Genomic DNA, 23,967 nt, shown 5'->3' on the forward strand with positions numbered 1-23,967 from the left:
GCTAGAAGCGTAGATTTTGTTCTATGTTTTTCACACCTAGGACGCATGGCGGAATACCCGGGGCTTGTGGCTCAGCTCCTAGTATGTTTTTGCCTTTTCTTCGTCTTTTTTAATGTTTTCTTCTTCCGAATTGGTTTAAGGACTTGGGACGAAATTCCATGAACTTGTAATTTCTTGCACACCTCATGAATATTCATTTCATATCTTCCCCTTCTTCATGAGGTGTCTTTGTAAAATTGCATGATTTTTAATAGAATACAACAAAAACACCTATGAATTGTTTGGTTTAGGGAAGAAATACAATTACATGACTTGATATGAAAATATTATAAAATGTCCCTTAAACCAAGAGCAGCTTCTCTAAAACTCCTCTTTATTGACTCAATTTTCTATTAAAATGACTAAAAAAACATATTGAAAATAACATAAAATGATTTGTCATCACACCCCTAAACTTAAACTATTGCATGCCCTCAAGTAACAAAACAACTTAAATTTTAAATTTGGACAAATTTTTCAAAGAACAAACATTTCCTAAGAGGTTGCTCAGATCATCATCCATTTCATTTACATGTTTGACTAATTTACCGCTACCATGCAAGTGAGACAGACTTGGAGAAGATTGGTCATGCTCTCAACCACAACATTTGCCCACTTCAGTCGTCATGTGAATGCACCTTGCTTTGTACTTGAAGATATTCTAAACAGACAATCAAGATCATACTATCTACACACTTTAGAGGTCTTTCAAGGTTATAATGTAGCTTATGTTAAAGTGAGATATATTTACGAATTATTCATTTCACAATGAGAAGGACATGATATGTCATGGATTCACTCTCTATGGAGTTAAATGCATTAGATGAACTATAAAATTCACCTTTTATATATGTGTGTGTGTGTGTGTGTCCACAAAAGAAGTAACTTTTGCAAAGAAAATCATGTATTTATGACTATGCCAATTGTGTGACTTGTATTTTCAAAACACGATTTTCTTTAATAGATTCCTTAAACAATTCTCTTAAGGTACATATTAGCGCATCCCTTTTTTGTAATCAAGTGTAATGATAGCCACTCTCTTTGATTTTGGTGAACCCTAAGACCCAACTCACGTAAAATAAAAAAAAAAATATTGACTCTTGTTTATGGGTTATGTGATGAGTGTTTTTAGAGTGTTTTATCATTTTTATTTAACTTAACAAAAATTTGATAATTATGATTTTAGATTGATAAGAATGCGAGAGCTACAATTCTGCGAACAGCGCAGAAATACAGCGAGAAAATGAAAGTCGTGTATGATGAGCACGGGAAACTTCTCAAATCTATTCCGAAATTTGGTTCCATACTTGTACGTCCAATCCAATCCTTGCTAAGCAATTAAACAGCAAGGATCGCGAGATATTTGATGAGTACCTGTACCTCAGGTCTATTGAAGTTAAAGATATTTGATGAGTACAGGCTATTCGATCACCTTTAACTTTAATGACAATCTATATTTTCATAATCCATCCATTGTTAAGTCTCTTACCTTCCATAAAGGAAAACTAGAAGAGGTTAAGGCTACAACTATTCAATGCAAAGAGGGAAAAAGTATGCCCATCGTAGCTCGTCCGAAATGGAATGATGGGCGCGCACATGAGCAGAGTTCGTATGATTTGAGTTTCTTTAATTGGTTTCATAGCAGAAAAGAGAAAAATAAATTGAAGTATGGTGATCAGCTTGCAGATCTTATTAAGAATAAATTTTGTATTGATCCATTAAAGCACCTTGTGGAAGCAGATGAGAATGAAGATGAAGAAGATAAGGTTATCAAGTTTATAGCGACGATGAGCAGGAATATCAATAGTGGAGAGTAAAAGGTACAATTTGATTTTCTTGCAAAAGTTCTAAACATGAGAATTATTTTTAATCAAATTAAATAAATTTATAGTAAAGTATCTTTATCATCTTATGGTTTCATTAAGATTTACAAATTGAAATGAATACTTCTTAGTGTCTCAATGTACACTATTACCTAGCGACAGGATATGTCATAGATTCACTATCTACGGAGTTAAATGCATCAGATGAACTATAAAATTCACTGTAGATATTTCTTGGTGGCACGAATATTTCCCTGTCCCTGTCGCTATGAGACTCCCGTTGAACACATTGTTTCAGCTCAGCTAACACAACACTCATTGTTGGTCTCTGAATTGAGGTTGATGCAGTACATGCAATTGCTAATCCTAAAACTTTCCGTCCGGAATTTACATCAAATTTTCCTTGGAGTCTTGGATCGATAACTTTACTCAAGTCGTCCTTATTAAGTCGTGGTCTTACAAACTCAAGTATGTGTTTTGATGGCTTGCCTTTAATCACTGCAGGGAGACCTGTGATTAATTCCAATAGAACAATTCCATAGCTATAGATGTCACTTTTTTCATTCAATGTCTGTAATTTGTAGTACCTGTATAAACGACAATGTAGTTAGATTCACTTGACGAATCCATGAAAAGATGAAACTCTATTTTTATATGGTTTTCATGTGCTGATATGTTTATGAAAATAGCTTACGACGTGTAGGACTTATGGTTCGTTTTTGGAAGAAAATTGAACTAAACCGTTTTAACAGTCTGGTTATTGAACAATGAATGAAATGAAGAAAAGAGATGAAAGGAAAAGTCTAAATTGTCCTCTAAGCTTGTTTCTTACATTGCAAGTTATCTACTTTGCTATGAGGACAATTTAGACTCTTCCTTTCTTCTCTTTTCTTCATTTCCTTCATTGTTCAATACTGGTAAAATAGAAAAAGAACTATTAATGGTTCTTCCTAAACCGAACCAAACTGGTGGTATAAAGTTTCAGTTCATCGATTTACTGTTTTCAAGCTGAACCAAAACGAGTTTTACCATAAGTTGAAATGTAACTTTTTGAACTGAATTGGTTTCTTGTGATTGTGATGCTGACATGCCAGAATGTAAAACAAATCAATTGGATTAGGACTCACTCTGGATCAAGGTATCCCATTGTCCCCATGATTGCAGATTTTTCGCCACTAACATCAACATGAATCAATGTAGAATCTGCATTTTGGATATCACTATTTTTAAACACCTTAGAGAGTCCAAAATCTGCTAATTTAGCTTCTAAGTCTTCATTTAGAAGAATGTTGGCTGATTTTACATCTCTGTGTATTATGGGTGGCTTGCATCCATGGTGCAGGTAGTCCAATCCTTCAATCCAAACACATCATTCATCAAAACATCATTAAAAATTACAATAGTTGCACAAAAAGATTCATGCATATATAATGCAACTAGTTATTAGTCACACTAACAGAGAAACACGCGTTGTTTGGTAACGAAGTTGGGCCAATTGTGTGTACGTCTTTGATTGCAGAGCAATGTGAACTTTTTTGAGTAAACCACCAATTTGGTTCCTGTCTTTGTAAGCCACTCTCAAATTAGTCCCTGACTCTATTAATATTTCAAAATATTCCATGTCTTTGTCAATAGTTTCTCAATTAGATCCCTGTCTCTCTGTTTTTATCACATTACGAGGCACTTAATTGAGAAACTTTCGACAAAGACAACGACTATTTTGAAATATTGTCAAAAGATTCTCAATTCGATCACTGTCTCGATGTTTTTGTCACATGACGAGGGACTTAATTGAGAAACTTTTGACAAAGAGAGAGAGACACTATTTTGAAATATTAATTGAGTCAATGACAAATTTGAGACATGGACTAATTTGGTGGTTTACTCGAACTTTTTTCTACGATAAAAAAAGTAGAAAAATCCTAAAAAAAATGGAGATATACTGACCCTCTGCAGCATCAATTGCTATTTGAAGTCTTCTTTCCCAACTCAAGCAACGTGAACTTTTTTCTGCAATCATATTAAATCACATTGAAATATGCTTTCTTTTATCAAATATTAAGAGATGTCAAAAAGAATACACTAAGTAAATTAAGTACAATGATCTAAATCATGGAAGGGCCTACCTGAGAGATTTTCTTTTAGGTTTCCATTAGCCATATACTCATATATCAGTGCCATCTTGTCACCTTCATCACAATAGCCAATGAAGGATACCAAATTTTTGTGATGAACTGTCATCAAAAGTTCAGCCTGCAAGACATTTTCTATTGTTTGATATTGATGTTTCTGATATAAAAAGAATGATATTTTGTCGCAAATACTTGACAATAAATTTGACAACAATTTGAATGGTTGATTTAGTTGAAATATGCGATTATGTTCAGTGGATAGTTCATGAAAATGACGACAAGGTGCTGAAACTCATCATCCATCCACTTATCATAATTAACTACAAATTTGAATGTCATTAACCATGATTTTTCAGATGTTCAAATATACATGATATCCATTAACCATCCAAATTGTGTCCATGATATCCATCAACCACATTTATTCATTAACCGCATAATTGCATCATGTTAATCATCTAGTTGTTGTCGGAATTTACAGTCCAAGTTGTGTATCAAAATAACTAAACTCTTCTAATATTGACTAGAGTTATCATTGCATGTATAGTGTGTCCAACACTAATTACCTCAGTTTGAAATTCCTTTGGCCCTTGAGCTGAAGATGCAGAAAGCATTTTTACTGCAACTTTATTTCCATCTTTCATCTGACCACTGTAAACACTTCCAAATCCTCCCCTTCCAATGACCATTTCCAAGTTGCTGGTGATGTCCAACACCTCAGCATAAGTGTATTGCAACTTCTTTGATACTACTGTTCCTACTACTTTGTTGATCATATGCATCTCATCCTCTTAAATCAAAAACAAATACCATGAGTTTAAGGGTGTCTATCTTTTGTTCTACGCTAACAAAAATTGATTTTGAATGAACTAATTCTACAAAATTAATTTTGGCTAAAAGCAAGACTTACCTGATGGTTCATTTCTTCTTCTAAGCTTCCAATAAAGAATGGCAATGACCAATAGAACTAAAACGGATGATATTGATGCAACAATAGGAACAATTACCTTGTTTTTGTTACTTGCATTTGAAAGGTTTTTATCATCCACCCTATAAAAATGTTAAAACAATAGTCTGGTCATATTTACACATAAAAATGTTTGATGACACTTCTACACACCTTGATATGCTTTACTTGCACTTTGGCTTTCTTTTCCATAACTCTAGATAAATTAACTATATAGCACTGTCCGATGTGACAATGCCACATGTGGTTACATTCAATTGTTAAATGCTTCCAAATTATTTCTGGTGTCAATGTGTCAGTGTCGTGTCTGATGTCCATGTTTGTGTTAATGTTTTATAGCACATAAAACTAACTTGACTTGCATTAAGAATATCATGATCTTCTATTACAGAAAGTCATACCTCAAAGTAAGTAATCCATTCCTTGATCTCTCTATGAGAGTGGTAGAGACAAAACCTGAAAGTTGGTTGCCCCTTAAATTCCTACAGATAATTTGATTTATCTTGCATTAGCCATTAACAATTTATCTTGTATAAAATGTCTATAGTTCGTGACCATCATAAAAAATACTTACAAATATTTAAGGGATTTCAATTCTTCCAAAAACTGAGGTATTGATCCAGTTAAGCTATTGTTGCATAAATCCCTGAGTCAAAATAATGTTGCGATATTAATTTTATTTTACTAAGGGCCTATTTTCATTATGAGACCCGGACCTCCAATTTCTTAAGAACGGCCCTGATGACAATATATGTACTCCAAATATTTTAGATATGTACTCACAAAGTTTCCAAGAAAGACAAACTGGCAATGTCAGGAGCTATGGTTCCACTCAGACTACTTCTGCTCAGATTCCTATAAAAAGAAAATATTTCCTTATAAATATCATGATACAAATTCATAATCTAAAGAGATACAACACATCTTCATTCAACAAAGGAAAAGGGATATTAGAACACTCACAGTGATACAATTCTTGGAGGAAGTGAAGTGCTGGAGTTGCATTTTATGCCCTCCCAAGTGTAGTTCTTTGGTTCACATGGATCACCAACCCAATTTCTTTGAACTCTATAACTATCTTTTACACTCCTTATAGCTTCAGCTGTGATTAAATATAATTCCATTCACTTAAAGGTATAATATAATCGGTCAAAGTCAAAGTGAAAACATTTGCAAGTAATACTGTACCAAAGGCACCGACACGTACACTAAAACGCAGGCACCGATATATTTTAAAAAATAGAAATGATTGAATGTACCAAATGGGCCTGTATCAGGCACCAGACACACCATCAATCTAAAACGTCGGTGCTACAATTATTCAGTAGGGTAAGCAGTGTAATTGCATACGAAATTTTAGCAGAGAAAACATGTCCTACCATCTTCTTCAGATGTTGGAAGTGCATCATGTTGTCTTACTACATAAATCTCCACTGCATTAAGAATAGGTGGAAGCGTTGAGTCTTCAGTTTTTCGTATCGAAATTCGATGTTCATTTGCAACCAACGTCTTTGAATTAAACACGATAGTTGATTGCAAGTATTTTGGTATTATTGATTTAATCAAAGGAGAACCGTTCCAATCTACAGTGAATTTTCTCGACTGAGTTTTGTTAAGTTTCTCAAATTCAGCAAAGTAGAAGTAAACATTGAACTTCAAATTTGGATCATCTGAAATCCAAGAAAATTCCAAACTATCATTCACATTCCTTGGTGTAGCAGCATTGCTAATAACTTCAAATGGTGCTTTATAGCCATCTCCACTAACATCAATTTTCAAAGAAGTGCTTATAGATTTCCATGAAGAGGAATTCAAAGGTAACCAAATTCTATCGTAAACATCGTCTTCATATCTACCACTTCCATTAACTGAACCAATGTCCCATCTTTTGAAAAGTAACAATGAAGCAGAATCACCGAACTCGGTTATATATATAGAACTATCAACTGGTCTAAGTTCCAATGCTGAGATGAAAGGAATTCCTTTTCCTTTATTCACAAGACAAACATCTGTTTCTTCTGATGTTGCCATGCTGATTATTTCCAACATAACTTCTTCTGAAGCATTCTTAAATTTAACCGTTGACCAGAAATTTACACCAACATAGAGATCAAATTCAGGCAGTTTGTTTTGGCCATCGTAGTTTCCATACAAGAAAGAAGCTCTTATTAAATGTAAACTGCCTTTTCTTCCGGCAATTAATCGGTAACAATTTCGGTTTCCGTTAGGAAAACTTCTGAGATCTGAGAGTGGTAATGGTAGAATAGGATTTTTTGGATATGCATAGTCAGAAGAAATGTTTCCGTTAAGTCCTGTTTGTATGTAAGATCCATCTGTGCCGTATTTTATTTTAGTTACATCATCTGTGTACTCAAAATTTGCTGGACCACCACAATCAATGCTTATGAAGCCTAAAACAGAATGACAAAGTAGATTCAGCAATGAAAATGATTGAATGTAACCGCATGTTAGTACTATGAAGCACTGACACACACATAGACACCATACATGACAGACAACACTGACAAGTCAATCACACCTATAATAAAGTGAAAAGTGAAAATTATTAAATGTAACCACATGTGTCAGTGTCAGTGTCATGTTGGTATCGGCTGATGTCAGACACGTGTTGGACACCAGACACACTTTCAATCTGAAATATCGGTACTACATTGAAGCTATTTTCATATTTTTCAATAAATTTCACAAAATAACTTATGGATAAGCATTCCCTATAGAAGTTTATTAGATTAGCCAATCCTACAAACTTATGATTGGTTTACATTAAGGGAGTGTTTTGAAGAGTTAATTTAGCCTTAACTCATGAAAACAGTACTTGTACTATTGTTTGGATATCTTTAAAAACAACTTGTAACGCGTAAGTAGCCTATGAAGCACTAACACAAGCATAGACATCAGGCATGGTACACTGATAAGTCGATGTTGGTAATAATTTGAGAAAATAAAAGTGATTCAATGTAACCATGTGTGTCTGTCAGTATTGGATATTGACATTTGACATGGTGTCGGTCTGTTGAAAACCAGACACATGTCCGACAACAAACATGTTTTCAATCTAAAGTGTTGGTGTTACTACATCCTACGTGTTTTCATCTTCTTCAATAAACAGTGCATATGTCAATTTTTGGAATCACTGTGAGCTTGACAAAATCACGTTTTTTGTTGAAACTCGCACGCTTTGCCAAAATCTGGATGACTCATCATGATTTCATCGAACTCACCACCAAATTAAATATGAACTTCCAGAAAATATTCTATATCATCATGATTATGAATGAATAATGCTGTAGAAAAATAAAGACTAACTAATATACAGAAGCTAATTGAAAATACTAACCTGTTTGTTGCTGTGCATGAACTAAAACTGTAACATCAAAACATAACACAAGAAATAGAATGAATCCACTTGAATTTGTCATCACTGGACCAAGAATAAGAGGAACCTTGTGAAATTCTATAATAACCTATAACGTTACAAACTTGATATGCATGCTGAAAACATTTTTGTTTGGTAGAAGAAACAACCTAGTAATTCATGAAAACAAGAATCTAAAAGCAGAATAGTCAAATATACAGTTTTGATGGAAAACCACCTACCTAACACATCAAATTGTCGCATAGAAAAATGGCACTATGAAAGTAATTTGCAATGTTTTTTAAGTGCAAGCAACATCTCAAGGAATAGTCAAATGAGTTATTATGTAATAAAAACTATGGATATCCTTTTTGGTGTGAAGAGATATTTTAGAGTCGGGTATGATCGTAATGGATGATAAATTCTTACTCAAAAGATTTAATATTGTTGTATTTTAATCATTTAAAACATTGTAATAACTAAATATTGTTCATTTAAAAGTCTCGTCAAATAACATTTAAAATAAAAAAGTTTTTTTTAGGAGAAAATAATAGAGTTTTTATTTTTGCTAATATAATAATGAATGTTATTTCTTAGGGAAAAATATAGAAAAAAAAAACATAATAAGAATGGAATAATATCTTTTAATGAAATGTTTTTACTGCTTTACTCACCTGTAATATAGGTTATTTCTGGTTTTCCCTGTAAATTTTTATTTTTGGGATTATGTCCTTGTTATTTGAAGATTGTTTGGTTTTGGACTTTCATGACAAATTTAGCTCCCTGTAATTTGAGAAAATTCTGGTTTACCCCCTGTAATTTGAGCAAATTTTTGTTTACCCCTTATTAATTTGAGCAAATTTCGGTTTAACTCATACCATATCATCAATTTTGTACGGTCAAAATTTATGAAGGTACAAAACCAAAAATCTTCAAATTTCAAAGACAGAATCCAAACAAATATTTACTAGGAAAATGAAAATGACCTATTAACCCTTTAAATTATTAAAAATAGTAAATGAAGAAAACAATTGTACGGAATGTATCTTGGAAGTCTTCAAATATTTAATATCATTAGTGACTCGCCAACTCAGAAAATTAAAAATAAGAAACATGTGGTGTACAAAGGTGATGATTTCAAAGTTTGAAACAAGGGTTTGATTTCATTAAATTAAATGTGAAGACTATAAGAAGCCAAATACGAAAAAGGCTTCAATTATTTGTCTATGAAGACAAAGTATAAAATGATAAAATACTAGGTGAGTGGCTCTAGTCTATGTCATGCATTGCACACCATGTCACGTAATTATGATTTAAATCTTAATTAGCGAATGAATAGGTATCATTAACGATGATGAAAATGAAATTATTAAAGATAACGTAAAACAACTGGATTAATGGGACCTTTATATTACGTAGAATTCATTTGTTTATATTCAAGTGGGTTTAGAATAGTTCCTAAAAAAAAGTGGGTTTAGAATGGTACCTAGATGCTAGAGCTCCTTGACCAAAAATAGGTACCTAGAGCTATTATTTAATCACAAATGGATATAGAGTTGAAACCATTAAAGTTATATTTTCTTTTCTTGTCCCTCAAGGAGTACAAAGTAAAAGTTTGGTGATGAATTATCTCACCATTATGACTTACCATTCATTTATGTTAATTTATTCATATATGACTTTTTTTAGGGGCTATTCATGTATGACCTAGTTCTTGTTTTCCCTCCACGATAAAATTATTTGGTTGTTATTATTTCAACATGGCATCAATTTTCTGAAGCTTTAAACGGATGCATCCGGTAAAAAGTCAGAATTAACCATTCAATATTAAAACATCCAATGTTCTTAGCTTGTACCCTCTATCAAATAGAGTTACAAGTCTAAGAAACGCAATTTGGATTTTTTTGTTGTTGTTGAATTACAAGTTTATTGGAACAGTGCATGTGTACTGAGACATTAACACTAATATTATTTTTTGTCTCGCGAAAAACCGCATCATCCAAACCAATTCAACCTGTATTGGTTTGTTTTGGTTTGGTTTTCTTTTTAAAAACCAATCGAAACAAATCAACCCACATGTTTTTTCATCTTGTAGTTATGAAATTTTTTATCCTCAAAACTGAATTAAACTGCATCGCAAACACCCCTATGGCAAGACGGGGAAGGGGTCGACGACTCAATCTTGTCGGTTAGGAATTGACGACGGGATCATGAGAGTGGCTTGATAAGCAAATCCACAAGCTGGTGACTCAATGGTGCATGGGAGACTTGAAGTTCGTTTTTAGCAACAAAATCATAGACAAAATGGTAGTCGATAGCTAGGTTGTTCATATGCATATGGAAAATAGGATTCGCTCACAAATAATTTGCACCAATATTATTAAAAAAAATATATGATTGGCAGTTTTGATGTGTGAATGTCAAGTTCTAGTAAGAGTTGTTTCAACCAAAAAAAAATTTGTAGTGGTGGAGCCAATGGCATGATACTCACCCTCAGTTGATAGCGTGCAACTGTAGATTGTTTCTTGCATGACCATGATATGGAATTGGGACTAAGAAAGACAATGTAAACTCCTATAAATTTTCTATCATTTGTGTCACCTCCCCAGTCTGCCTCGCAAAAGGCAATTAAACTACTATTTTTGTGCGAGTCAAATGTAACCCATTTGCCAATGTATGTTTGAGACATCAGAACACGTTTGAGTGCCTGCATATGAATGACAATTTGGCCCTACATGTGTTGAGATAATTTATGAGTATTACTTTTCCCACCCTATCACTATCCTCGCGCGCCCTATTTTTTTTTTAAAATACCCCTAGTCCGGATTATATAATCCGAACCTACTCTGGAATATTAATTCCGGATTTATTCGTGTATTTTGGCACTTCATCCACCTTGATGGATGATGATGCCAATTATGAAAATATTGTTTCGGATTATATAATCCGAAAGAGTTAGATTATTCCGGATTATATAATATGAAACGTGTAAATCACCCCGTTGAAAGTCAACAAAAGGGGGTGGTGAACGATGGTTCCGGATTATATAATCTTTTTTGAGAGGACCGGATTATATAATCCGGAATATTCTAAACCTGTCCGAATTATATAATCCGGATTGCATCAGTACAGAGGCAGAAGCCATCTGTTTTGGCTGAGCCTCTGTTTTGGCGCATTTTGCTTGCTTCCAAACAGACATATCATGTCAGTGACATGTTCTAACAGTAAATCCAACTTATAACATTAAAATCATCAACACAACATAATTTTCGAACAAAACATTAATCAAATAATATTAAAAATTATCCATGATTACATAACATTAAAAATTATCCAAGTTTTACATAATTCAAAAGCATTCAAAATGTTCAAACATAAACATAAAATACAATACTATCAGCCCCTAATAACTACACCCGTACCACCGCCACCTCTGCCACCACCCCTGCCACCACCTCTGCCACCTCTGGCATCCCTGCCACCCTCAGTAGCTCCCCAACGACGGTAAACTTTCCTATCATGCACCTCTCTCAACGCATCCTCCAAATGCTGCCATTCCTCAGTCTCTTTCGGCTCCAAACCGCTTCTCATCACAGCATAGATGTGGTCTTTGATGCGGGTCATCATTCCGCTAAGCTGTAAGCACGCAAGTCATCATCTTGAGCAGCTCGCGCATTAAGGAGCTCACGCACTGGTGGCCTCGGCACTGGTACCGGCATGTGTGGAAGAATCATGCGTGGATGAGACACCTAGTAAAACCACTCGATGTATCCATCTGCTCAGGGTCCACCACCTTCTTCTTTCGCCTTCGTTGTGGCTCGGCATCTTCCATTTCCTCGTCCATACCCTGCAGCTCCTGCTCCTCCATATTCTGCAATTCCACATCAGCCTGCTCCTGCTCCATGTCCATATATTGTTGCTGCTCCGGCTGATGCTCGACATCAGGCTCTACATCAGTACGGCGTCCTCTACCACCCCGACGCCTCGGAGGAACACCACCTTCCTCCTGCAGCCGTCGAGAACGCTCTCTCCTATGGGAAGCATGCCCTGCCTCCCTTACGCGTTGGGTATTAGATGTTGAACCTTTTGTAACATTCAAATTAGGGTAATCAAACATCACAATCAAACAGCACAAAACAGAAGCAAAAAAAGCATTCTGGGTTTGTCCGGATTTCAAAATCCAAACAGCAACAATCAGTTCCGGAAAACGAAATCCGGATAGCACCCGACCAGAATTCCAAAAAAAATCAAATTAATTAACCATGCATGTGTACAGAAATCGAACTTACCTTCCATGATGTTTGAAAAGGGTTGAAATGTGGTCCTCTTAAGCAAGAAAACTCCAAATTTGGTGTAGATATGTGGTTTACAGATTTTGGGATAATGTAGAGAGAGAAAGAGAGTTTTGAAAGTGAAACTGTAAAACTGTAAAAATGGGGGGTGAAGTTCCTTTTATACGTCGCAATTGTCCGGATTACATAATCTGGAATACGCATAGATGTTCCGGATTATATAATCCGGAGGGCATGTTGGTAATTTGCATAGGGCGCGGGAGAAGGCCATAGAGTGGGAAAAGTAAATCTTATAATTTATTTACATCAAACGCAACATCATGGCAAGTTATAGATAAGTAATTGCATATGAATGACAGTTAGGCCCTACATATAAATGATAGTTAGGCCCTACTTTGATTGTATTTATGTAATTGGTGTATTAAAGATCTAAAAATGATAAGTATGTCTGAACTACTCGTCAACAATTCAATGTAGAGTTTTTTCAGTACCGGATCACAGTCATGGTCATAGATTAGAAGTTATTTTATGTTGTACGCTTTGATTACATTTACGTATTTGGTGTATCTTGGACTCTAGTATCATACATCTTTCTAGAGAGAATGTCTGAGTTGGTCACAAACACAATTCACGATTCGTGCTGCTGCTGCTTATCCTGCTGCTGCTGCTTATCCTGGTCACAAACACAAATACATCGTAGTATCATACGTATTTTGCTATTCCTGCTGCTGCTTGGGACTCACAATTCTATTTATTTAGTTTATCTTGGACTCTAGTATCATACATCTTTCTAGAGAGAAAGTCTTGGTTGGTTACAAACACAAATAAATAGTACTTAGGTACACACACATGGATGAGAAAAATTAAAAGATAAAAGTAAAAGATGATGTGACTAATTTAATTCTCTATTAAATTTTTCTGATTGTGTGTGCCCAAATGTTTTTCATTTAGGTTTGTGTCCATAGAAGAGTTGCTCCTTCTAGATGTTACAACATGTCTTACCATCTTCTTCAGATGTTGGAAGTGCATCAAGCTGTCTTACTACATAAATCTCCACTGCATTAAGTATAGGTGGAAGCGTTGAATCTTCGGTTTTTCGTATTGAAATTCGATGTTCATTTGCGACCAACGACTTCGAATTAAACACAGTGATTGCTTGCAAGTATCTTGGTATTATTGATTTAAACAAAGGAGAACCATTCCAAGATACGTTGAATTCTCTCAATTGAGTTTTGTTAAGTTTCTCCACTTCTGCAAAGTACAAGTAGACATTGAATTTCAAATTTGGATCGTCTGAAATCCAAGAAAATTCCAAACTATCATTCTCATTCCTTGGTGTAGCAGCATTCCTAATAACTTCAAATGGTGGTTTATAGCCATCTCCACTAACATCAATTTTTGAAGAAGTGCTTATAGATTTCCATGACGAGGAATTCAGCGGTAACCAAATTCTATCGTAAACATCGTCTTGATATCTACCACTTCCATTAAATGAACCAATGTCCCATCTTTTGAAAAGTAACAATGAAGCAGAATCACCAAACTCAGTTTTATAAATAGAGTTATCAAGTGGTCTAAGTTCCAATGCTGAGATAAAAGGAATTCCTTTTCCTTTATTCACAAGGCAAACATTTGTTTCTTCTGATGTTGCCATGCTAATTATTTCCAATGCAACTTGTTCTGAAGCATTCTTAAATTTCACTGATGACCAGAAATTTACACCAACATAGAGATCAAATTCAGGCAGTTTGTTTTTGCCGTCATAGTTTCCATACAAGAAAGAAGCTCTTATTAAATGTAAACTGCCTTTTGTTCCGGCAATTAATCGGTAACAGTTCCGGTTTCCATGAGGAAAACTTCTGAGATCTGAGAGTGGATATGGTAGATTAGGATTTTTTGGGTATGCATAGTCAGAAGAAATGTTTTTGTTAAGTCCTGTTTGTATGAAAGATCCATCTGTGACGTATTTTATTTTAGTGTCCTCATCTGTGTACTCAAAATTTTCTGGACCACCACAATCAATGCTTATGAAGCCTGAATAGAAAGCAAATTATATTGAGAAATGAAAATGATTGAATGTTACCACATAAAAGTATGAAGCATCAACACAGACATAGACATCAAACATGACATACAAATCGATTACATGGGTCGATAATAATTTTGAAAAATGAAAAAGTTTGAATGTAATCACATGTGTCGGTGTCATGTTGGTGTTACGTGGGTGCTGCTAAACACGTGTTGGACATTGTAGACACTTTCAATTTGAAGTGTCGGTGCTAAATCGTAGTTGTTTTCCTCTTTTTCAATAAATTTTTTAAAACAACTTATGGATAAGCATTGCCCAGATAAATTTATGAGATTTGATATTAATCAAGCTATTTACCCAAAAGAGTATCATAAGTAAAACTGAGATAAGAATTGCTTGAAACCATGATACTAAAAAATTACTCCCTCCATCTTATAATAGGTGTCCTCTTTACTATTTTTCTTTGACTCAAATTATTTGTCCATTTTATAATACAAATACAACGTTTATTATTATTTTCCATTAACATATCCTTATTTATTACATTTCAATAATCTAACTAATCATTTACTAACTATAATTAATAAGGGTGTTTTAATAAATGATGTATATTTTAGCATTAAAATCAACACTACTGATAATTTACTTAATAATCGTGTAAAACTCAAAAGTGACACCTATTGTGAGACGGTTAGAGTACTCTTTACAAGATTCCATGATATTAAACGTTGCATATGTCTATGTTTTAAATTACGATGAGGTTGACAAAATCATGATGTCAACAAATTTTTTTGAAGCATAAAACCGTGACTTTTGGTAAAATCAGAGTGACTCCATGATTTTATCTAAAACACCGTCAAAACAAATATGAACTTAAAGAAAATACTCCTATATCATCATAATCATGAATAAATAATGTAGAAAATAATTAAAGATTCTCTTGTAGAAGCTGATGGAAAATGCTAACCTGTTTGTTGTTGTGCATGAACTAAAACTGTAACACCAAACCAAAAAACGAGAAGCAGAATGAATCCAATTGAATTTGTCATCACTGGACCAAGAATAAGAGGAGCCTTGTGAAATTCTATAATGATGTTAGGGAAGAAACAACCTACCATTTTTTTAGGGAAGAAGAAACAACCTACCGAGCACTATGAAAGTAATTTAATAATTGAAGGATTTCTAAGTGCATGTACACAATCAACATGTTTGGGTGCGGTTGGTCTTTTAGTCAATAGTCAAATGAGTGTTTTTAGGGGAATAGTCAAATGAGTTATTATGTCATAAAAACTATGGATATCCTTTTTGTTGTGAATTTAGTGTCAGGTACGACCACAATAAATGATAAGGATCTTACTTAAAAAGATTAGATTATGCTAACAAAAATGTTTTAAGAACATTTGTTAAGTTCTTTAACGACACTTGTTAAAAAAACTAAAAATAGTAGTACTCCTTCCGTTTTTAATATAAGTAAATTTGATTTTTTAGGTTCATTCAATTAATGATGTGTGTGGTTCATATTATGGATCAAATACATCATTAATTGAATGAACCTAAAAAGTCAAATTTGCTTATATTTAGAAATTGATGGAGTAATATTTTAACTTTCAAAAAGTCAAATTAATCACTTTTCAATGTTTTCCAATGCAATATTTGTATTTATCCTCTTAACCAATGTCCTAGATGCACTTTTTAACATTTCCCTAAAAAATTTACTATTGCTACATTTTAATCATTTGAAAATTTTTAATAACTAAATACTCCTTCCGTCCCAAATTATTAGTTGCTTTGAGAAAAAAATTGCCTCAAATTATAAGTCGTTTTCCAATACAATGAGACATTAGTGTTACTATTTCAATTATACTCTTAACTATTTATTTCTCTCTTCTTTCAATTCTTTAATTTATTTTTCTTAAACCTTTTTTAACAGTTATTTTATCCAAAAAAAATTATTTTTCTCATAACATTTATTAAGGACAATTTTGTAAAACAACTCGTAATATATCTTTTTTTTTCTCAAAAAAAATAATTTTCTTTTTTGTTACAACCAAAAAGAAGAAGAAATGGTTTTACAAATATAAGAAGGAAAATGTTTAACGTGTGGTACACAAAGGTGATTCGAAGTTTGAAACAATGGTTTGATTTCATTAAATTAAATGTGAAGACAAAGTATAAGAAGCCAAACACGAAAAAGGCTTCAATTATTTGTCCATGAATAAAATGATACTAAAATACTAGCTGAAGTGGCTCTAGTGTATGTCATGGATTGTGCATTATGATTTTAAATATTAATTAGCGAATAAATAGATAGCATTAACGATGATGAAAATGAAATTATTAAAGATTACATAAAACCAGGGCCGTTTCTGAGATTTTTGTGGCCTAGGACAAACGTAAAATTTGGGTCATAACTAATATATATATATATATATATATATATATATATATATATATATATATATATATATATATGGCCTAATAAACCCCTAAAATAAAAATTTGGGGCCCAATTTTCGTGTTTATATTTTGGGGCCTAGGACGGTCGCCCTCTTCGCCCTGCCTCAGATACGGCCCTGTATAAAACTACTGGATTTTTTTTTAAGAAGCTAAAATAGAATATATTACCAAATCAAAGTGTCTTCCTAGCACAAGGTGTGCTGAGGAAAGACAACAAAGTCGAAATAGTATTTAAAAGATGAAATTGTACAAGTAAAAAACAAGAAAAGAAATAACTATTAGCCTATACCTTGCACGGTGAACGGACTAAGCCACCAACCATGGTAATTGAACATAATAAATTAATGGGACCTTTATATTACGTAGAATTCATTTGTTTATAATCAAGTTGGTCGAGATTGGTTTCTCAACAAGAAAAAGAAAAAAGTGAGTTTAAAATAGTACCTAGAGCTTCTCGACAAAAAAACAAAGTACCTAAAGCTATTATTTAATCACAAATGGATTAAGTTGAAACCATTTAGAAATCCGAAGATGAAAAGAGAACCAAAGAATATCACTATCGTGTAAACAAATAGTTAGGGTCTGTTTGGTAAGCCCACTAAAATAGCTTATAGCTTATAAGCTCGTTTGACAAAAAAAGCTCTATTTGGTAATGGTCTTTTACCACGAGCTTATAGCTTATTTCACGAGCTTATAAACTATTTTTCAGAAGCTATTTCAAGTAGCGTTTGAGCTTATATTTCTTCCATCTTTACCCTTGCTATTTTCTCTAAAAACCAATTCTACCCCTATAGTTTTAAATAAAATATCTATGTTTTAAATGCTCACAAATGAAAGATTTTTTTTTATTTTAAAAATATTCGTTTTTACTGTTAAATTTCATTTTAAATTTTTCTAAGGACATTTAATTGTATATAATTACGTTAGTTTTTTTTCGAAGGACGTAATTTTTTTTTTGTTCGGTTAAATTCTTTGCACATAAACTGTGCCCATTATATTAAACTTGCTCGCATTTAGTTTTATTTTTTTTCCAGAAAGACTCACGTCTAGTTTAATTGTTTTTTTTTTTTACAAATAGTTTTATTGTTATTTTTTACGTCTATATAATTTACTTTTTTGTTATATTTTATCATTATATTTATTTTTTTTACAAAGTATACTGAAATGAAAATAAATACTAAAATATAAAATAAAGATATATTAAATTAATAATTTAAATTAACAAATTTTAAATACTTAAATATTAATGGATGCTAATTTTGTTATAAATTAAGAATGTCTTTTTATGTCATTTTACACTTATCAGCTAATTGAATAGCTAATTTTACCAAACACTCCAATTAACTTATCAGCTATAAGTCATCAGTCATCAGCTATAAACTATCAGCTTTCAATCATCAGCTATAAGATATAAGCTATCAGCTAGCTTATCAGATATCCGCTATTTTTACCAAACAGAACCGTTGTCACCCCTTAGCCCCCGACATCGGGGCTTTTGCTCTTCTAATATAAGCTCTAAAGCCTTACACCAAGGATCTTTAGCGAAATAAAGTGACGGTGTCTTTAGGGTAACACACTGTTGTTGTTGCTTGATGGGAACTCACCCATAATTTTCATGTAGCATGACCTCTTAAGATTACAACATCGGATTCTCAATCCTTTATATGTAAATTTATTGATTTGAATACTCTAAAATAAGTAACTAGTAAACACTAAGAATCATGCCAACACAAAATAGGACACCAAACACTATAGACAATGTTTTTTTACCATTTTTTTTAATTTCTATTTATTATAGAGGAGCATTTCTGCACCACAAAATTTAATTTGTATAATTAACTAATCTTACGGTTGCATTAACCAACAAAATGTATAGACCTTGTTAACTACTTTTGAAACTTAAATTTCATTAACCACTTTAATTATTTCATTAATCACAAAAATCCAAAACATTTTCAAAATTACAATACATAGATTCCAAAAGTGTTTAACACACCATTTTTTGTTAACAAAGCAGTGAAATTGATCTTTTTTTGGTTTAAAAATTCACTTCTGTAAGAAAATAAGTTTTTTTTTTTTTAAAAAAAAAAAAGAAGATATTGTTCACTACGGACTACGGTGTCGTTTTGCTCAATATAAAAAGATGGAAAAAAATATCTTCAACCACTTCAGTATTGCAAAAACTCATCAAAACCATTTTCCCGCTAAAAGCAGGGAACCGCGTTTCTAGAATCTTCCACCACCGCCGTCGCCGCCGCAATGGTAACCTTCTTCTTCTCTTCCGATCATTTTTAACGCGCGTTTCGATTTTCAACTCTCTCCTTTGAATCGCTAACTTCAATACTTCACACTTTTCATTTTCAACCGATTAAATCGCTTTAACTCATTATTTGGATTCTCTACAGAAATTAGCTTAATCGAGATCCGAATCGGTTTATGGATTCTGTAAATTGCGTTTCTATGAATTGAAATTTGATTGATGTGTTTTTGTTTTGATTCAGTCGAAGAAAAGAGGACTTTCGTTGGAAGAGAAGCGAGAGAAGATGCTTCAGATCTTTTACGAATCACAAGATTTCTTTCTGGTTAGTTACTTCCATTATCAATGTTCATAAATTTTGTTATTACTTTTTAGATTAATGTTGTTTTTGTTTAGTTAGGATCCTGTTTGGTGAGGTTAAATTTGGAGCTTATAGTGTTGTTTAATAAGCTAGATTAAGTAACGTGTTTGCGTTTTGAGCTTATAACTTATAATTTTTTTTTATGTAAATTATGGTTGTGTTCGTTAAAAATCAATGGATAACTGATAAGTTAGCTATATGATTGAATTTGTAGTGTTTGGCAAAATTAATAGTTGAACTAGGTTTTAAATATGAAATGACATGAAAAGATATGTTTAGTGTTGTTTTTGTTTAGTTAAGGCTATGATGCACCGACGCAGACACTAACACAGGATATAACACTGACACGTTAACATCAATAATAAATTTAAAAAATGACATAAGCATATACAAAAAGAATTTAATCGCATGTGTTAATGTGTGTCGGTGTCGGACACCGAACACCGACCACGGCTTCTATCAGAAGTGTTAGTGATATAGAGGTTGAGACTATTTAGAGGAATGTTGTTTTTTGTTATTTCATAATCAACATTTATAAATTATGTTATTACTTTTTAGATGAATGTTGTTTTTGTTTAGTTAAGGTTCTGATTGTTGAGGTTAAATTTTGAGTTTATGGGGGATAGATTATAGCTTATAAAGTCATATCACCAAAATATACCTGTTTAGTAACTGTTTTTCTTACGAGCTTATAGCATTTGTTTTTACAAGCTAGTTGCTATGTTTGGATAAACAACTTGTATGCAGCTTATAGCACAAGCGCTTATCATGTATAAGCTGACTTAGGACCTGTTTGGATTGGCTTATTTGAGCTTATCAACTGACATAGGTTTTGTGAGACTGTTTGGGATAATTTATGAAAACAGCTTATGACAATTTTCATGTTTTTTCAAACTTATTTTCATAAGTTCTTCAATCTAGCTTATAAGGCCAATTTAGAGCCTATACAAAAAGAATTTAACGTCATTATATCCTTTTCTATAAATATAACCTATGCAACCTTATACATAAGCGCATATCATGATAAGCACTTGTGCTATAAGCTGCAAATAAGATGTTTATCTAAACAGGCCCTTAAGCTATTTCTATAGAAATAAATAAATAAAACTGTTTTTGTATATGTTATAAGGTGTTTTCATAAGCTATCTTGGAGAAGTTATGAAAATAAGCTAAACAAAAACTTATGATAAATGTCATAAGCTGTTTTCACAAGTCTTATAAAACTTATGTCACTAGATAAGCTCAAATAAGCAATTCAAACAGGCCCTTATCAAAATGCCGTGTTTGAGCTCATAGCTTATTATTTTTTCCATCAATTTTATCCTTATTAGTCTTGATTGAAAAAATATAAATATTAATTAAAAAAACCTTCATGTCAATTCATTTCTATCTACTAGCTCAATTGCTAGTTTTACTACATACTGCCAATTCAATCCGCTAGTTTCTACCGAACAAAGCCTAAATTTTTGTATGCTTTATTAGCTGATTTATATGACTTTGTTGTTGCTATTGTTGTTTTGCTGATTTTCAGCTTAAGGAGCTTGAGAAGATGGGCCCCAAGAAGGGTGTGATTAGTCAGTCTGTTAAAGATGTTGTCCAAAGTTTGGTGGATGATGACCTTGTTTCAAAAGATAAGATAGGTACTTCGGTAAGTTAAGATCTCAGCCGCTGATGCTTGTTTATAGTTCTTGTATTATTCTCTCTGTCTGGATTGTTTAAGTTTATTATGAGATTACTAGTAGAGTGCTTGTTTTGTTTTTCCATGTTACATGTTATGACTTTTGGCCTTGTTTGGATGAATGAACAACTTAATCACTTATAGCATAAGTGTTTGTTGTATTAGTGATTATGTCTAAGTTATTTCTATAATAAGAGATAAAATAAAGTCTAACTGTTTTCTTATAAACTATAAGTTGTTTTATAATGAGCTTGTTGATATAAGCTGCAAACCACTTATGGACGGGTCATAAGCTTTTCCAAACAATATCGCAAGTGTTTATGCTAGTAGATAAGCTCAAATAAACCAATTTAAATAGGACCAATGCAAAACGAAAAATGCTAAGATTTTCTGGTTGAGTTTTGTCCTCTAATTGATCATTGCTCCTATGTTTGCCTCTCAGGTATACTTCTGGAGTCTTCCTAGCTGCGCTGGAAATCAGGTGAACTTCTATTGGAAACGCTGCTAAATTTTGTTAGTGTACCATCTTTAGGTTGATACGTTGGTCACTGCTAACTACCCTTGCCCTCTATTGTATCCCAATGTAACCTAATTACATCATTGCAAACACGATGTGCAGCTTCGGAATGTACATCAAAAACTTGATTCTGAACTGCAAAACAGTGGTACACGGCATGCCCAACTTGTCGAGCAATGTGAGGCACTAAAGAAGGGGCGTGAGGAATCTGTGAGTTATAATGCCTCCTCTACCAGATGCCAATTTTCCCTGCTTTTTGAGGAATCAAATGGCTGGTCATCATTCATCATATATCCTAACATTGCATTTTTTTTCTAGGATGAACGAGAAGCGGCCCTAGCAGATTTAAAAGCCATTCAGCTGAAGCATAATGAGTTGAAGGTTGGTTTACTAATGACTTGTTAGTAATGCATTATGTATGACCTTTATTGTGAGTTTTGTAACATTCAAATAATATTTGCTATTTGCAGAATGAGTTAGAAAAATATAGAGATAATGATCCTGCTGCCTTTGAAGCAATGAGTTAAGAAATGTTTCTTTTCCTCCATTTTATCTGTATAGTTATTTGATGATTTAGAATTTTTGTCTGAATACTGTCATTGGGAATCGTGACACTGATGTATTGGTATTAATTTTGGCAGAGGAAGCAATTGAAGTTGCTCATACAGCAGCTAACAGATGGACAGGTTCTATTTTCTACGTTTTCATTGTTCATCTTGTTCCCTGTATTGTGTCTAGGAAGGGAGAGTGGAGTGTCATTATGAAATTTGTCATTTTCATACTATATGATGGTGATACATATTCTTATCTTTTTTATGTGGATTAAAAATGGTGCAGATAATATTTTCTCTCTGAAGCAATGGTGTTCAAATAACTTCCCTCAGGCTAAGGAACAACTTCAAAACATGTACCAGGAGGTTAGTCGTTTCAGTTTAATGCCTCAATCTGCAATCCCCGTGTGTAGTTCATAACTAGTTATTAGGCTTATTTTGGTTCTGACATAGTTACATCAATGGAATGATATATATTTTGTGAATGACCTTTAATGGAATGATATAACTTGAGTAAATCAGTATTTTAGTCCTTCAAATTGTAAGCATTGATCAATTTAGTTCTTGAAATTTGCGAAATAATAGTTTAGTCCTTTAAATTGAACATCGGTCGATTAGTCCTATTTCAAAATATAACACTACATTCATTTTTAAAGATTTTATGCTTATTTTAATGATGCCGGTGGTGACTATTGAAGTCGGTATGCATGTCTTTCATTGGTTTTGATAGATGTTTATGAATGAGATATTTTGACGGACGGACTAAATTGACTGAGACTCTTTAATTTAAGGCACGAATTTGCTATTCGATAAATTTGAGGGATTAAATTTACCGACCTTTACAATTTTGAGGACCAAAATGCTTATTCACTTGATACAACTTGGTTATATTATCAATATTACCACATTACATGTCCTTTTATTAATATTATCACCCAAAGCATAGCTATCTGTGATATCAGTCAAATTATCTATTCTCGTATGTCATTGTTTCTTATGTCAATCATGTTTCTCACCATGCAGATTGGTATAACAGATGAATTTGACTATTTGGAGATGGCACCTCTTCCATCCAAAGCAGTAGCTGATTAAATATTGCTTGGTCTGTCAGAATACCCAATCCCCTTGTTGCTGTGCTTCTCTCAAACACTGAAACCGAAAATGTTAACTTGAATATTGCCATTGAAATCCTCTTTTGTAGAGAAATGCCTTGTATTTTTCTCTCTTGCTGTCTTAATCTGGATTAGGTATTGAGAATATGTATATATTAAGATGATCTTTTCTGCATTTTTATTTGCTTACTTACTATTTGATTAAGGTAGGTATTACTGGCTGTACAGCATGATTCTGTGAATTTTTTTTTATGGTAAGAAAAACAAAAGTTTGTGGTTTATTACTTTGGAACTGCTAAGTAATATGTAGCTGTTATAACAAGAATTGGTTCAAACGTAACCAAATATGAAAAATGTAAATAGAGAAACATATTTG

The 23,967-nt window shown here is 33.0% G+C and overlaps 2 protein-coding genes and 1 pseudogene across 4 annotated transcripts; 2 read left to right on the forward strand and 1 right to left on the reverse strand.

Moving 5' to 3' along the window:
• Positions 1–595: 595 nt before the first annotated feature.
• Positions 596–1,856, forward strand: LOC146918644 (NAP1-related protein 1-like; annotated as a pseudogene).
• A 46-nt stretch (positions 1,857–1,902) lies between these two features.
• On the reverse strand, positions 1,903–15,796 carry LOC146918645 (putative LRR receptor-like serine/threonine-protein kinase At4g29180). 3 transcript variants are annotated; one of them, XM_085720266.1, is made up of 13 exons: positions 8,580–8,617; positions 8,320–8,403; positions 6,341–7,372; positions 5,925–6,063; positions 5,745–5,816; positions 5,536–5,607; positions 5,363–5,443; positions 4,905–5,044; positions 4,561–4,784; positions 3,989–4,115; positions 3,810–3,872; positions 2,990–3,215; positions 1,903–2,449 (listed from the first exon to the last, which is right to left on the reverse strand). In XM_085720266.1, exons 1-13 carry the CDS (start codon positions 8,599–8,601, stop codon positions 2,011–2,013), a joined length of 2,721 nt encoding a protein of 906 aa, XP_085576392.1. In that variant the 5' UTR covers positions 8,602–8,617; the 3' UTR covers positions 1,903–2,010. The 3 variants fall into 3 exon arrangements, with proteins under 3 accessions (XP_085576392.1, XP_085576394.1, XP_085576393.1); XM_085720268.1 differs by lacking the exons at positions 6,341–7,372; positions 8,320–8,403; positions 8,580–8,617 and adding exons at positions 13,632–14,663; positions 15,626–15,796; XM_085720267.1 differs by lacking the exon at positions 8,580–8,617 and having other exon boundaries at positions 8,320–8,533.
• A 3,440-nt stretch (positions 15,797–19,236) lies between these two features.
• ATMND1 (Mnd1 family protein) lies at positions 19,237–23,872 on the forward strand. Its single transcript, XM_085720269.1, has 10 exons — positions 19,237–19,377; positions 19,617–19,697; positions 21,265–21,381; positions 21,854–21,892; positions 22,031–22,138; positions 22,247–22,309; positions 22,399–22,450; positions 22,570–22,614; positions 22,766–22,845; positions 23,503–23,872. Exons 1-10 carry the CDS (start codon positions 19,375–19,377, stop codon positions 23,569–23,571), a joined length of 657 nt encoding a protein of 218 aa, XP_085576395.1. The 5' UTR covers positions 19,237–19,374; the 3' UTR covers positions 23,572–23,872.
• The last annotated feature ends 95 nt before the right edge of the window (positions 23,873–23,967 follow it).

Source organism: Medicago sativa, chromosome 6 (assembly GCF_051527215.1).
Source record: "Medicago sativa cultivar Bolivia chromosome 6, Bolivia_mono, whole genome shotgun sequence".
Lineage (NCBI taxonomy): Eukaryota > Viridiplantae > Streptophyta > Magnoliopsida > Fabales > Fabaceae > Medicago > Medicago sativa.